The 17,166-nt window shown below is 49.1% G+C and overlaps 1 protein-coding gene across 1 annotated transcript in view; it reads left to right on the forward strand.

Annotated features, from left to right (window-relative positions):
• The first annotated feature begins 218 nt into the window (after window positions 1-218).
• ANOS1 (anosmin 1) overlaps window positions 219-17,166 on the forward strand; it is a 210,854-nt gene continuing 193,906 nt past the window's right edge. The window contains exon 1 of the mRNA XM_070785126.1: window positions 219-440. Within this exon, the coding sequence (XP_070641227.1) occupies window positions 234-440 (207 nt within the window). The 5' untranslated portion in view covers window positions 219-233. The remainder of the gene's footprint in view (window positions 441-17,166) is intronic.

Genomic DNA, 17,166 nt, shown 5'->3' on the forward strand with positions numbered 1-17,166 from the left:
CTCCGCCGGCCCCGCCCATCCCTGTCACTCACTTTCCTCTCAGCCAATGGCGCGGCCGCCTGTCACCCTCGCTCCGTCCCCCCCGGAGGCGGGGCCTGGGGAGGGCGCGGGGCGGGAGTGGCCTGATTGAACTTTGCCAGCGGAGTTGCGGCGGCCGCGCGGTCCCCGGCGGCGGTGCGGAGCTGGCAGCGTTGGCCAGCGCCCGGCGCCCGCGCGCCCTCCGACCCGCAGCCATGGCGGCCGGGGCGCCCGGCGCGGCCCTGACCCTCTGCCTCTGGCTGGCTGCCTCCGCGGGCTGCCTGGCTGCCGGCTCCGGCGCGGCCGCTGCCCGGCGCTTGGATGAGTCGCTGGCGGCAGGGAGCGTACAGCGCGCCCGCTGCGCCTCCAGGTGCCTCAGCCTGCAGATCACGCGCATCTCCGCCTTCTTCCAGCACTTCCAGGTACGCACAGCCGCGCGCCCGGGTCCTCCCCTGGCGCTGCGGGGCGCGCGCCTTCCAGCCTCGCCGCTCAAACTTCTCGCTCAGCGGCAGCCGGCCGGGGTCCGGCCTTACGCGCGGGGTGGGTTGTACCTTAGGGGAGGGGGGGCGGTGGGCGAACCCCCTTTGCAGCCCCTAGCCGGCTCCCGACCTAACTCCCTTCTTCCCCGGGGAAAACCAAAAGGCGGTTTCCCTTGGGAAGGGAGAGCGGTTTTGTGGCTTCCAAGGATGGAGTGGGGTAGGCTCTGGGCTTGTGAGTTGCCCCGGGACCTCCGCCGCGGGACTGCGGGCCTCTGGCCAGTCTCCCCTCAAAGTCCCCGGGCGCTCCCGGCCCTCCGCGTCGCGGGCAGAGCGAGCGAGGCCCGCGCTCCGCTGCGCCCGAGGACCCCGCGCGACCAGCCCCGGCGCCGCAGGTGCCCGCCGGCCGAGACTTTTTTGTCTCTGTTGAGCTTTGCTTTCGCACTCGGCGGGCCGAGAGCTCGCGGTCCACCCTTGGAGCCTCGGCCAGGGGTCGTATCTTTCAGCGAGTTTGTGTTGCGCGGGGTGGGGTGGGGTGCTGGTTACTGCCGGTGACTGTGCCTCCCCAGTTCGGAGCCTCAGAGCTTCTTGGTGTCGCCAGCGAGTGGCGTGGAGACTAAGGGATGAGATGGCAACGGATAAGGGACTTGGAGGCGTCAAGTTCGGATGTTCCGAGAGGACTCCCGGAGCCAGTATCTCTTCCAACCCTCGTAGATTTTGCCGGCTTCGGGGTATAGGGGCGCGTGTGCGTGTGTAGAAGATTCAGGGGACAGGAAGCTTGATGCCAGTAGATGGTTGGGATGCTGGGGGGAACCACAGCGGGGAGTGACTCAGGGACCCTGGGTGCCGATGGGCGCGCGGGAACCGCTCCCGAGCCGGCCCCAGGCGCGTCTCGCAGCCGCGGTCCCCAGCTGATCGGAGCGCGCTCACTCTGCAATCATTCACGCGTATAACCTAATTTCTCTCGTGTGCTAGCTTCTCGCCCTCGCTGTCTCCTCTCTAGCCTTGTAGTCGTTCACCTGTTATAAGATCCCAACTTCTGGCCGCAGGGAAAACTGCGGCTCCCATAAAGGGGCCGCGCGGCTCCTCGGTGGGTTTCTAAGCGGAGTCCCTCTGAAATAAACGAGGCGCTTCTCGCGCTTGCGCGGGGTCAAAGGGGCCTTCCAAGGGTCCGCGGGCACTAAGCTGCGATGGGAGCCATCGTAGTGACCTTGGAGTTTGGGACGAATCTCCGAAGCCTTTAAGCCCCGTTCATTCTGGCGTGAGAGAGCTAATGAAACCTTGGCCAGAATGGCCCACGAAGAGCTAAAAGTTGGGATGTGCAGAGAGTGAACCCGCTGGCCAAGTCTGCACGCGCCCGAGTACGCTCGGTTCTGCGTGTTCGCAGAGAAGGGGCATCCGTAGGTTTGAGAAAACTCCGCGATCCCATTTGGTCTTCAGGGAAGGGACCCGGGGGTGTGGTCTCCTGCGCTGAAATTCCGCGGACACCCTGGAGAGGGTCCCTCCCAGCCACCTGGATTCTTGCCCCCCTGCCCTGCCCTGCGGTCGCTCTTCTGAGGCAATGCCACCCTATTGTTCAAACAACGACATAAAACAGCATCCTGTTCCCAGGGAGAAAGACTGTCTTTTCTTTTTCTTCTTCCCTTCCTTCCTTCTTTAAATTGAACTGTCAGTCGCTGTAATTTATTTGTTTTACAGTTTCAGCGCCTAAAGAAACAGTGCAGATCAAGCCAATTCCCGTGAAAGGCTTTTCTTGTGGTCTCTTGGCATGATTTCTCTTCGGAAGAAAAAACTGCTGACAGAATACACATTGCCAGACAATCCTGATTACATTTTAATTAGCTGGGGTGGGGGGTGAACTAAGCTGCAAATTACTCAGTTAGGACTTAATAACGGCTGTTTCTGCAATCAATGGCAAAGCCATTCTTGGAGGTTTAACCCTACCCTGGTAATGCCTATCTGATTTATCTAAATTGCAGGGATTAAGCTTTCTTAAGATTTGAAAAGACAGAGGCGCACGCTCCTTATAAAACCTCAAGCTTCCCCGTCCCTCCCCTCTTTAAATAATTGGAAGGATGCTGAGGTATCAGGCAGGGGGCAACTGCAGGTGGGATTTGTGAATTGGTGGGAAGGGCTGGGCTGGAGAAAGGGCTTGGAACAGTGCCTTTTATCAGGGATACCCCAGCCACCCACACTTGTGCAAATAAGCCCGAGTGGAAGGCTGTCTCTGGTGCAGGTAGCGGTTCCCAGTTTCTCTTGCGTGGTTCCTGACCTGCTTGTAAGGGTGGAGGAAGGTTCGCCTGCAGCCTGGAGGCCAGACAAGCGTGTGGACTCTCAGTTGAGTTCAGTTCAGTTGCTCAGTCGTGTCCGACTCTTTGCGACCCCATGGACTGCAGCACGCCAGGCCTCCCTGTCCATCACCAACTCCCGGAGCTTGCTCAAACTCACGTCCATCGAGTCAGTGATGTCATCCAACCATCTCATCCTCTGTCGTCCCGTTCTCCTCCCGCCTTCAATCTTTCCCAGCATCAGGGTCTTTTCAGATGAGTCAGTTCTTTGCATCAGGTGGCTAAAGGATTGGAGCTTCAGCATCAGTCCTTCCAATGAGTATTCAGGACTGATTTCCTTTAGGATGGACTGGTTGGATTTCCTTGCAGTCCAAGGGACTCTAAAGAGTCTTCTCCAACAAAAACGTTCAAAAGCATCAATTCTTCGGCCCTCGGCTTTCTTTAGAGTCCAACTCTCACATCCATTCATGACTACTGGAAAAACCATAGCTTTGACTAGACAGACCTTTGTCGGCAGAGCAATGACTGCTTTCTAATATGCCGTCTAGATTGGTCACAGCTTTTCTTCCAAGGTTAGTAGGTTGATTTACTTCAGAACCAGCTGCCTTTTTTTCTGGCCCCGGGGCCACATAGAAACGTGCTGTCCGTGGTTAAATAGTAAGAAGTGTTGTGGAAGGAACTAAACTATCAAACCCGTTTTTTCTGCTGTGACCCTTCTCTCTTGGCTTGTCCGTGGTGTTTTAAATTTGCTCTCCAGCACTCTTCTCGATAAAGAATAATTTAAAGATGAAGTCATTCGCGTGGATTTCACTGTTCATCTTTCTCTTGTGCAGTGCTTGTGTTATACCCAAACATCAGACGTTTCACTTGGAATTACCAGCAGTACACAATTTGGATTTTCTGGCTCATCCCTCGAGGGCCAAGCTGGGGCCAGACTCAGAAAGGTGGCAGAGGTAGTGTTAGTCGCTCAGTCGTGTCGGACTCTTTGCGACCCCATGGACTGTAGCCCTGCCAGGCTCCTCTGTCCATGGGATTCTCCAGGCAAGAATACTGGCGTGGGTTGCCATGCCCTTCTCCAGGGGATCTTCCTGACCCAGGGATCAAATCTGGGTCTGCCACATTGCAGGCAGATTCTTTACCGTCTGAGTCACCAGGGAAGCCCACCTCCCAAAGTGCCCTGTGTGGGGGTGTGCACAATGGATGCCCCACAGGGGAATGTCGCAGGATGTGTGTAGACCATCATGGATACCCAGGATCTGATGAGCACGCACACTTGCTCAGGCATGATGCTCGCCTGGGGTCCTTTCCTGCCAGCTGCTGGGCCAACGTGTTGGACCTTGTTTTAGCTAGATCATAGCTCAGCTGGTAAAGAATCGACCTGCGATGCGGGAGACCTGGGTTCGATTCCTGGGTTGGGAAGAGCCCCTGGAGAAGCGAAAGGCTACCCACTCCAGTATTCAGGCCTGGAGAATTTCATGGACTGTATAGTCCATGGGGTTGCAAAGAGCTGGACATGACTGAGCCACTTTCCCTTTCACTTTCGGGAAGTTAGGCTTCCCTGGTGGCTCAGTGGGTAAACTGTCTGCCTGCTATGTGGGACACCCAGGTTCGATCCCCAGGCTGGGAAGTTCCCCTGGAGAAGGAAACGGCAACCCACTCCAGTACTCTTGCCTGGAGAGGCCCATGGACAGAGGAGCCTGGTAATCTACAGTCCATGGGATTGCAAAGAGTTGCCCATGACTGAGCGACTTCAGGAAGTTGAACTAGAGGTCTCCCCTTCCTCCTGCTCAACCTAGAGTGGATGGGCAGCCCGCCCCCCCCAAGGGTGCTCAGACCGCCTTAGCAGAGGCAGTTAGCTGCCTGCACCAGGAATGGGTAACAGGCTCATTCCTGTGGCGTTGTGGCCTGTGGCTGGTCGTCCACAAACACAGCTTGCAGCTTCCAGCGTGGGACGGTCATGGCCACCACTAAACTGTGGGCGCGTCAAAGCATGCACGTGCCCCCCCAGCGTTCCTTGTGCCCACTCTCAGGTTGCTGCAGGGGGCAGAGTGTGACAGTACTTTGATGGGGGGGCGTTGGCAGGGAGAGGTTGGGGAGGACTGGGGCTCCGGGGGGGCCCCAGAGTGTTAGGCAGCTCAGAACCTTTGCTGGAGAGGAGAGGGAGGTGAGAGGCATCATGCCTGCAGAGATCTCCAGAACATGCTTCAGCATCCCAGCAGATTCCACACTGAAAAATGCAGACTCAGAGACGAGATCACTGAGAATTCCAATAGGTGGTCTTGGCGCGGTCACCCCCAAGCTGCAGGGCTCTTTCTGAGCTTGAACCACATGCACGGATCTGTGTCCCTGGGGCCGGCCCTGGTTTGTATTGTTCAACCCCTGGAAGCGGTTACGCCCGCTTGTCCTGGGGATTTATTCATAGGTTGTCCTTAGTGTTCAGAGATCTGATAACTGACGTGTTCACTTCGGAGTAACCTGGCCCTGCACTTATTTTCTCCGTTCTGTTCAGTTGCTCAGTCGTGTCCGACTCTTTGAGACCCCATGGACTGCAGCACACCAGGCCTCCCTGCCCATCACCAACTCCCAGAGCTTACTCAAACTCATGTCCATTGTGTCGGTGATGCCATCCAACCATCTCACCCTCTGTGGTCTCCTTCCCCTCCTGCCTTCAATCTTTCCCAGCATCAGGGTCTTTTCCAGTGAGTCAGCTCTTCCCATCAGGTAGCCTAAGTACGGGAGCTTCCTTCACTAGAAGATTAAACAAGAGGGACACTAAGCCTGAAAGAAGCTCTGTGTCTTTTTGGGTGAATCTCACGTATCCTGCCTGAGTGGCTTCCTCGCTTGTGCTGGGACATTCCTGGTGGCCACCCCGCCTGTCTCCCCAGGTTCTGCGCATCACGGCTGTGATGGAGCTGAGCCTCAGATCCTCGCAGAGAGGAGTCCTATCCCTGAATGTTAGCAGACCTGCAACCTGCTCTTCCTGTGCCTGGGTATTCTCAAAGTAGGCACAGTAGACGAGGGCTTGAGGAAAAATAGCCCGAGTGGAATAAAAAGTCTGAGTGAGCCTTATCTCTTGGCCAGATTTTGGGACCTGATGGGGCGAAGTGGATGGAGTCTTGGAAGATAAGTAGCAGGTTGCTGGCGGCCTTGGTCCTAGGGCTCTAGGATTTTATTAGTGCGAAGAGATTCTTGCTTAATGGGACATGATTCACTCTTCCAAGTAGCACTGAGAGCCTGGTTTAGGTAACTGATTAGAGATCAGAGGCTTTCTTCTAGCAGTAATTGGAGGCTGTTTGTTTTGGCAGAAGAGAGAATAGAGCTGGCGATTAGCTCATTCTGCATAGAGGACTAGCCTCTGCTCTCAGAAAAAGTAAGCAAATAATTAGCGCATCGGAAGCCTTCGGTAGCCACGAATCAGCCCCAGGCTGGCAGAGTTTTGAAGCAACGATCCTGTGGTGAATATACTCAAGTCTTGGTGTGTCTGCTGGGCCTGCAGTGAGGTCGAAGTGACATGCTGAAAGTCTCTGGGAAGAAAGGCCATCCTCAAGTTTCACCTTCGTATATCCTGGTCTGGGTTGCTGGATCTCTAGTTGTGTCTCCAAGAATTTCTAACTTTGACCCAAAACTAAACACTATTAGGTTGTTTGCATGCATGCTCGGTCGCTCAGTTTTGCAACTCCGTGGACTGCAGCTCATTGGACTTGTCTGTCCATGGGATTTCCCAGGCAAGAATACTGGAGTGGGTTGCTGTTTCCTCCCCCCGACCCAAGGATCGAACCTGCGTCTCTTGGGTCTCCCACATTAGCAGTAAGATTGTTTACCACTGGGGAAGCCCAAACATTAGGTTATACATGGCAAATTTTCTTGCTTCTAATAAACTGTTTCTCATTGAACATGATTTATTTATTTTAATCGGAGGCTTATTACTTTACAATATTGTAGTGGTTTTTGCCATACACTGACATGAATCAGCCATGGGTGTACATGTGTCCCCCATCCCGAACCCCCCTCCCTCCTCCCTCCCCATTCCATCCCTCAGTGAACATGATTTAAAAGTCTATCTTATTGTGACTATTATAGAACGTTATAAAACTACATTGGAAAATACTTGTGGACTTATTGATTTCTTTGTGCTGTGTATCATTAGAGGAGAAATATGTTTATATATTTTATATATTGTGTGTAGTATGTATCTATATACATTTCAGTATATTATCCCTTGTGGCTCAGCTGGTAAAGAATCCACCTGCAATGTGGGAGACCTGGGTTTGATTCCTGGGTTGGGAAGATCCCCTGGAGAAGGAAATGGCTACCCACTCCAGTATTCTGGCCTGGGGAATTCCATGAACTGTGCAGTCCATGGGGTCGCAAAGACTTTCACTCACTCACCCATATTAATAAAAAACATACACGTATGTATGTTTAGAGACTTCCATTTAAAAGCTAAACTTCAGTTCTTTGTGTAGTCATTCCTGTTCTAAAAAACTTATGTGAGGTTATTATATTTTTTAAAGATAGGCTCATCAGTTTTCATTGTATAACCTCCCTTGGTGTGTTTCAGTGAATGGGCATACAACTTTCAGGCTAGGTAAAGAAACTTATAACACTCTCTGCAGGCACTGCTTGTATTAACTCAGAAATGCAGAAGTCCCTACATGTGACGCCATCCAGCCATCTCACTGACTCGATGGACGTGTCTGGGTGAACTCCGGGAGTTTGTGATGGACAGGGAGGTCTGGAGTGCTGCGATTCATGGGGTCGCAAAGAGTCGGACACGACTGAGCGACTGAACTGAACTACATATGACTTGGTCATTGCTTTCCAGAAATCTGACTCTTAAACAATTTTGAGGGTTGGGGTTGGGAAGATGATCGGTGAAGCATATCCATATTATTGACCGATGTTTGGTATCTGAACGGTAGTACTGGGGGAAATAATGTATGCCGGTCTGTCTAGTCAGGGCTATGGTTTTTCCAGTGGTCATGTATGGATGTGAGAGTTGGACTATAAAGAAAGGTGAGCACCAAAGAATTGATACTTTTGAACTGTGGAGTTGGAGAAGACTCTTGAGAGTCCCTTGGACTGCAAGGAGATCCAACCAGTCCATCCTAAAGGAGAACAGTCCTGGGTGTTCATTGGAAGGACTGATGCTGAAGCTGAAACTCCACCCCTTTGGCCACCTGAGCTGACTCATTGGAAGAGACCCTGATGCTGGGAGGGATTGGGGGCAGGAGGAGAAGGGGATGACAGAGGATGAGATGGTTGGATGGTATCACCGACTCGACTCAATGAACATGGGTTTGGGTAAACTCTGGGAATTGATGATGAACAGGGAGGCCTGGCATGCTGCAGTTCATGAGGTTGCAAAGAGTCGGACATGACTGATCGACTGAACTGAACTGAACCGTTGGGATGCTTTGTCAAATTATTCCATAACTGCGAACACTGTTGGTACACTGTCTGAGCGCCAAGCCCCGACTGAGAGTTCTGAAGTCAGCCACCTTTCCACATTTCTTTTGCACTCACCCTGGACTCCATATTCTGAAAGTCTGATTGTCTGTCAACATATGGCATTTATTAAGTGTGACCTAGTTTTTGCTCTTCCCATTAATCAAAGATATCTGTAAGTCCTTCCAACTTCAGATCAGCATGAGGTAATGAGGCATTACCAAAGTAGACTGATAAAACGGATATCGTCGACCTTGTAGTTATTTTTTGCACCATCCGTCTAAGGAGAATGTGTAATTTCCTTTGGCTTCCCTGAAGCAATGGATCTGGGGCATAGCCGCCTATCCCTTCTCAGGAGATGCTGTTGGTGACCTTCTGGCCCCCGGTCTGCTCCACCGCCCCCCACCCCAGCCCCTGGATCAGCTGCTAATAGCTTACAGCTGCTCCCCCTTGGAGACTGACCTTTCGCCCCTGGGCACCGTCTTGCCAGCAGGGTCGCGCATCCTCCTTCCTTGATGAGGGCAAATCATGGTCATTGGCTCACCGCAGGGGGGATCCAGGAGGCCAGCCCTCTTGCTGGGATCAGCTCTGGTTCAGTTTATGCTCTGCAGCCTTGCGTGGGGCCAAGCTTCTCAGGGCTCTCCCTGAGACGGCATGCCTGCTTCACCTCTGCCCTTCCCTCCCCTTCCTCTGAGAGCTTCCCCTATCCATCACGTTCACAGAGATGAATGCCTCCAGGAAGCCCAGACACCTCCCTTCAGGTGCCTCTTCTACCCTAATTCAGCCCCTTCCTCCTGCAGGTTACACACCTTGATTCTTATCGGAATGATTCATTCAATCTCGTACAGATAATAGACTGTAGAAGTAAAAACATGACCCAGCTTCCACAACCCTCAGTTCAGACTTTTCCCCACTGTCCCCTTTATTTATTTAATGTTTATTGTAGATTGAAGTATACCTGACGCAGCTCAGTGTACTTGAAGTCTGCTTGGTTCAGCTCGTAAAGAATCCGCCTGCAATGCGGGAGACCTGGGTTCGATCCCTGGGTCGGGAAGATCCCCTGGAGAAGGGAACAGCTACCCACTCCAGGATTCTGGCCTGGAGAATTTCATGGACTGTATAGTCCATGGGGTTGCAAAGGGTCGGACACGACTGAGCGACTTTCACATACTTGACTTACAATGGTGTGTTACTTTCTGCTGCATAGCAAAGTGAATGGATTATGCATAGACATATATGCACTCTTTTTCCGATTCTTTCCCCAGGTAGGTCATTACGGAGTATTGAGTAGAATTCCCTGTGCTGTACACCCTTGTTAAACATCCTTGTTAGTTATCTACTTTATATAGAGTAGCGTGTACATGTTAGTCCCAAACTCCTGTTTATCTCCCCCACCTTTTCCTCTTTGGTAACCATAAGTTTGGTTTCCAAGTCTGGGAGTCCGTTTCTGTTTAATCGTTCTAGATCAGGAAGCACTCAGAGAGTCAGGACGTTTTCTGTTATTTGTTTTAGTTTTCTCTCCTGATGATTTCAGTGGAAAGATTAAAATCTTGATCCTAACACATAAGCATATCATGTGTTATCCTAACACACAAGTATATCCCTGTAAATATACACATGTGCGCACATGCATATATCATGCTTCTTCACTGCCTGTGTGAAATACACACACACAGACACACGCACACACATCACATATATCATGCTTCTTCACTGCCTGTGTGAAATACACACAGATACACACACTCATCCCTGTATATAAATACAGTCGGCACTGTGTATGTGCTGGTTCTGCCAGCTGCAGTTGGGCGAATCTGCAGATGAGGACTCTGCAGAGACAGAGAGCCAGCTCTACTCTGCCACTGTGTATGAGACTTGAGTGTCCGCAGATTTTGATACCCACGGGGGTCCCAGAAGCCCACAGTCCTCACGGGACAACTGTACTATGAAGCCAGCTTGAAACAGTGTGTGAGAGCTGGACAGTAGATAGCGTCAGGGGACATCAGTAACCTCAGTACCCCCGGCAGGTCTAAGAAGATGCAAGGAAGACCAGTTAGTTCAGATATTACGCAGCTCTGGATTTACTCAGCAAGTGACCAAGGGTGCCACGTCCCCCCAGGACCTATTTGTTGTTGTTCAGTCACTCCGTCAGGTCTGACTCTTTGTGACCCCATGGACTGTAGCCCGTCAGGCTGCTCTATCCATGGGATTCGCCAGGCAAGAATACTGGAGTGGGTTGCCATTTCCTCCTTCAGGGGATAGTCCCCACCCAGGGATGGAACCTGCATCTCCTGCATTGACAGGCAGATTCTTTACCACTGAGCCACCAGAGACCCCGAGTCCCCTCCATATGTGTAAAAGACTTTACATGCCCACGGTTTCAAAGTGGTGAGCTGAGGCATTTCCCCAAGTCTGGGACAGACGGTTGGATAAAAGTGGTCATCCCTGAGAGCCAACAAGTAAAGAGTGATTGATGCAAGCCTTGTCTATGGCTCAGTTTCATGTAAATTTCAGACTGTAGATGCTGGATCTCTTTCTCCCTTTAAAAAAAAAAGAAGCACGTCACTTTAATCACTTCCATTTATTTCAGCTGATATCGATGGATTGCTGCAATTTCAGAGATGAGGCTGTAAAATCCTGAGGGATTTAGAGTCTGATATAAGAACTAAGACTTATAAACAGACCACGGCAGTCCACCAGGGAGGGGTTGGGGAGAGTTATTTGTGTGAGATCTCAGAGGAGGGGTCCTGTTGCTTGAGTGGATGTTTCCCAAGGGAGATGATACGAGCTAAGCACAGCCACTGTGGGCTCTTCCAATGTAGAAGAGCCAATGTGAGTCGATGCAGAGTCCTGCGGGAGTGCGGTCTGTCTGCTGGGGACCTCTTGGTGGCTCGTGATGGACAGGATACAGCGTCAGCCCACCCAGACAGCAGCCAGGTGTTGGGGACTTTTGGTGAAAGCTGTTACAAAGCTCAAGTCCGTTGTTCTGCAGGACAGGTTGAGAGCAAGTCATCACACTTGGCGATGTCTTCCTGGTTCTTGCTGATCTGGTTGAACTTCGGGCTCCACCACCAGTTGCCCTAGGCTATTGAGTTGATCTCTCTAGAGATCCTTCCCAGCACCCCTGAGAAAAAGCCCCAGCTGAGCATCAAAAAGAAAGAAAGGACTGCCTTTCCCCTCTCCCTGCAGTCACACTTTGGCTTACAGTAGGATCCCACTTCTGAATTGGTGGGGCTGGACCCAAAGCAGAATCTCTGCTGAACGACCAAGCCACAGGCTAAGTTATTTGGTGTTCATTATTTTTTATGCAGTCTTGACGTTGACAGAGTTCAGTTCAGTTCAGTCGCTCAGTCGTGTCCAACTCTTTGTGACCCCATGGACTACAGCATGCCAGGCCCTCCCTGTCCATCACCAACTCCCAGAGTCCACACAAACCCGTGACCATTGAGTCAGTGATGCCATCCAACCATCTCATCCTCTGTCATCCCCTTCTCCTCCTGTCCTCAATCTTTCCCAGCATCAGGGTCTTTTTAAATGAGTCAGCTCTTCGCATCAGGTGGCCAAAGGATTGGAGTTTCAACTTCAGCATCAGTTCTTCCAATGAACACCCAGGACTGTTCTCCTTTAGGATGGACTGGTTGGATCTCCTGCAGTCCAAGGGACTCTCAAGAGTCTTCTCCAGCACCACAGTTTAAAAGCCTCAATTCTTTGGTGCTCAGCTTTCTTTATAGTCCAACCCTCACATCCATACACGACTACTGGAAAAACCGTAGCCTAGACGGACCTTTGTTGGCAAAGTAATGTCTCTGCTTTTTAATATGCTGTCTAGGTTGGTCATAACTTTTCTTCCAAGGAGTAAGCATCTTTTAATTTCATGGCTGCAATCACCGTCTGCAGTTTACAGAGTAGTTTCACATAAAATCTCTCTCTGACCTTCACAGCAACTCTTTTGAGGTCAGGAGCATTATTTTGATAGATAAGACAACCAAAGCCATCGGAAGGTGAGATAATCAAGGCTTCGTGGCAGAAACTCAAGCCCTAATTGTCACATTGCCAGACGTTTATGCTAAATGATCCACTTCTCAACATGTTAACAGGGAGAGAAGTCAGAGTTAACATGTCAGCTGTAATATCATCAAGGATCACTGAGTCTGGGGGGACATGGATTCATTGCCTCCTGGAACCACCATTGTGTCATGAAGTATCGAAGTGAAAGGTTGTTGGCGTGATAGAAGAAAAAGATATGTTAAAAATACCACTCCATCAACAAGATCCCATGTGCCCTCGTCTATCCTAGTTCTTCCAACCAACACAAATCTGTCACACGCAGTTATCATTCAAGTAGCTTAGTTTCTGGGGACTCAGCGTGTTTCGTGATTCCCGCCCACAGAAGAATTATTTTCTACTAGAGGGAGAGACTGATAGACATTTGTGCGAACAGTTGTGGAAGTGAAGGAAGTATTATAATCATTAGTCGTCTTTTAAATCTTTATACAGCCATTTGACACACAGTTGTAATTTCTTAGATGAAGACTTTTCCCTTATAAATTGAGTTTGTGTTAAGTTGCTTCAGTCACGTCCAACTCTTTGCAACCCCATGGACTGTAGCTTTCCAGGTTCCTCTGTCCATGGGATTCTCCAGGCAAGGATACTGGAGTGGGTTGCCATTTCCTTCTCCAGGGGATCTTCCCGACCCAGGGATCGAACCCGTGGCTCTTACGTCTCCTGCACTGGAAGGTGGCTTCTTTACCACTGGTGCCACCTGGGACGTCCTGAGTTTGTGTAGGCCTACCAGAATTCCCCTTGTCTACCCAAATAGCAGAGACGTATTATAATCCTCGCAGAAATATTTCATGAACAGCTGGACTTCTTAATGTCATAGAGGATGAGTCTGTTGTCTGGGAATCCCAGAGGTCTCAGGACTTCAGCCTTGACCTTCATTCTTGGCTGCTGTTGCTGTTCTGTAACAGGACATATTCAGAGTATTTGCCAGTGGTGATGGTAGCTTGTAGGTATGTGAATAGCAACTTCCAAGACCTGTCATATGCTCATTCACTTGCTTTTTTTGTTTGTTTTGAGTGGTGTGTGTGTGTTTACACTTGATCATTCTTTCCAGCTTCCCAATAATACATAAGCATTAGACAATAAGGAATTCTGAGAAAGAATGTAGAAAATTGTCAAGGCTGCATGTGGAAAGAAAATGGTGATGACCTGCGATTCTGTAACCGCCCCCAAAGTCCAACAGTCTATCCTCAGGGGAACCTGAGGAACAATGGCTCATCAAGAGGGGGAAAAAAACGCTAATATAAAACTCTTCATTCACATGCTATTTATCCTTTCATTTTAAATTGTAGCTTCCTTCATTTAGTAAGCTTTTTCGTCTCCAAGTGATTAACACCCTGCCAGCTGGAGAAAATGACACTGTATTAGAGTGGCCTCAAAATACATAATTCCGTATTCCCTGGTACCTTCTTTCTTTGAAAGATAAAGGACATATGCTGTCTCCACTGGAAAGAGTCATATGGCTGGTGATCAGCGTCTTCACTGTAGGGAAGTGCATGGTCCTATTGGCACACGCAGGATCTCAAAGAACCTTCAGAGAACAAAAATGCATGTCCCGCCACCGCCCCCTCCCAGTCCTGAATCTAAACCTGATGACTTTTAAAGTTTCATAGCTAATTTCTAATGATAGCCAAAGAAGTGACAATTTTATAAGTCCATAAATGAAAACATAAAACAGAGTCCTTTTAATGAAGCAAGAAACATTAATTTTGCAAAGTAATCCATCACCTTCCGAAAATGTCATTAATCATGCCACTGCTGGGGACAACAGAAGTGTTGGGAATTCATGTACGTAAGCAATTTACAGCTCTTTTCTCCATCTTGTGTTCTCAGTCTGCACCTTTTTTTCAATCCCACTGTACTATTCCAATGCATTAATAATTCGTGTTTGAAACACAGCACAACGTTTTGTCCTTCCTATCTCCCTCCAATGCAAGTGATGTTCTTATCTAAGAACAAGCCAGAGGGGGCACATTCTTGGGAGGTGACTGAGAGCTTCTCTCAAAGAAAGACCAAAACAGTCAAGAAACACTAAATGCAAACAAAAAGTAGAAGTTTCAGGTTAAACGTGATTTTTCCCGATTTCTTATGGTGTCCTTATTGGATTCATACAAACAGTCCCTCCGATGACACTTTACCAACCCTTGCTTCATTCTCTGATGAGATATCATTGAGACAGATGGCAGTTTGTAGTCTTATAGATGTCTCAGCCCTTGTCTTTAAATGCCTGCTGTAGAGGAATGAATGTATACTGTTTGTTGTGCTTTGTGTACTGGAAGCAAAATTGACAAAAGACTCGCAAACCTAGAAGAGTGAGAGAGAGATTTTCAAGAGGACTCACATCTTACAAGTGATATGTCACGCTGACCCCTGGACAGGTTGCTCAGTGCTGTTACGAAAAAGCAAATTTGCCAAGGAAACTGGCATCTCTGCATCAGTAGCTTGCTTTCCAACTGTTGATGCTCAGGAAACTGGCATCTCTGCATCATTAGCTTGCTTTCCAACAGTTGAACAGACCCCCGCAGGATGCGAATACCAAGACCATTTCCAGTTGTGAGGGAATCACCACCACCATCATCATAATCATCTCCGTCATCACCATGACCACCACCATCACCACCATCATCATAACCATCACCAGTATCATCGTAACCATCATCACTACCACCACCACCATCATCACCATCATGATAATCATCAGCATCCGTACCACCACCACCATCATCATGAGCATCATCATTACCACCACCATCATTGTCATCACCACCACAACCGCTATCATCATCACCATCGTCGTAACGACCATCACCATCAGGACCATCATCACTCCCACCACCATCATCACCATCAGTATCATCATCACCACCACCATCACATCTTCATCATCATGACCATCATCACTACCATCACCATCATCACTACCATCGTTATCATCATGACCATCATCACTCCCACCACCATCGTCACCATCATTATCATCATAACCACCACCATCACATCTTCACCATCATGACCATCATCACTACCATCACCATCACCATCACCATCACCATCATCATGACCATCATCACTACCATCACCATCATCATGACCATTGTCACCACCATCGTTATCATCATAACCATCATCACTACCATCACCATCACCATCATCATGACCATCATCACTACCATCGTTATCATCATGACCATCATCACTACCATCGTTATCATCATGACCATCATCACCACCATCACCATCACCATCATCCTGACCATCATCACCACCATCGTTATCCTCATGACCATCATCACTACCATCACCATCATCATGACCATCATCACCACCATCGTTATCATCATAACCACCATCCCCTCCATCACCGCCATCACCAGCGTTACCATTGTGACCATAATGCCTCCACCATTATCACTATCATTATTATCATCATAACTGCCATCACCAGCATCATATCGTCATCCCCATCTTCCCATCTTCATCGTCAACATCCCCACGTTTGGAACTGTGACACAGTTCCCTGAGAAATCTCTGTACAAACAATTCTGTTGAGACACTCAGATTTCCACACTTTACACATCATGATGGGGCTACCTACTTTGCCCCTGCTTACTGAAGTCAGTACTTCCCTTGATGGCCATTCCCCCAATGAATAGGGTTTTGCTCACCACAGAGGAGAAACTTGGTGTGAAACAAGAATCAGAAGACCCCCCCCCCACAACCCAGGCATCTGGGGTGGTCCAATCTTGCTCAGCGGTCCTCCCATATGGGTGAGTCAAATAGGGGTAAAGTTACAGCAAATCCCAACTTGGACCTCACTTTCTGGGGTGGAAGTTTATTAATGGTAAGAATGCCAAGTATGTGTAGAAGTTACTGATGACTTTCAGAAACAGTGAGCTGCCGATTGCCATTGAGATGTATTGGTAACTGCAATTTTTAAAAATTTCTTCTGTGGAAAGAAACTGCAGAGCATCACCTGAGATGCTTGCCACAATTAAAGGTAGTCATTGGTTGAAGGCGGGCACTTACTTGGCTTCTAATGATTTTCTCTTCCATGTTTTGGGCTATCATAGCCATTTAGAACGGAAACTTTGCCTTTAAAACCTAAAATAGGTACCCCAGTTCCTTTCTTCCTCTTTTAGACATAGATAGGCCCACAGTAGGGGTTTGGCGAATATCCCCGAGGCATCTTTGACTAGAAATGCATCTTTTCTCTCTCTCTGTCACCCCCCCTCCTCTCTTCCTTTCCTTCCTTTATTTTGACACTTGGCTGTCCCGTTTTGAAAGCTGCACAGCCAAACCCATTCGCTGATCATTCCAGAAATGGCCAACATCTGGGAAGTGATTTTTCCCATTGGGCCACAATCTAAAGGAAAGTAGGGAACATTTTCCGTTGTTGTTTCCACGTGTTTGTATCCGGAGCTATGAGATAATGTCCTCACAGCTGCAAAGAAATTAAAAAAAAAATACTTCTGTGCAGGATATATTTACTTGTTAACTATCACTAGAAAAAAACATGTAGAGGTGAGGTTCCATGAGAACAGATCTCCGTTTGTATTTTGATCTTTCTGTTATTTGGAGGCCATGGACTTGTATTATATTTTAAACCTGTTTTTCTTGGGCAAGACTTGTGTACTCTAATCTCATTTGTTACTCCACAATTTTGCAAAAAAAAAAAAAAGGAGGAAGTTTTTCTTCTTCCTTTTTGAACAACTGTAAAAAATTAGTACCCCAAGTATTTTTTTTTCATATCTGTGTCTGTATGTGTGTTACCCAAAAGTGTCCAGTTCATGGTTTCTCAGCCTTGACACTGTTGATCTTTGGGGGCCAGATTATTCTGTGTTATGGGGTCTGTCCTGTGCATTGTTGGGCTGTTC

Source organism: Bos indicus, chromosome X, assembly GCF_029378745.1.
Source record: "Bos indicus isolate NIAB-ARS_2022 breed Sahiwal x Tharparkar chromosome X, NIAB-ARS_B.indTharparkar_mat_pri_1.0, whole genome shotgun sequence".
In the NCBI taxonomy this organism is placed as follows: Eukaryota; Metazoa; Chordata; class Mammalia; order Artiodactyla; family Bovidae; genus Bos; species Bos indicus.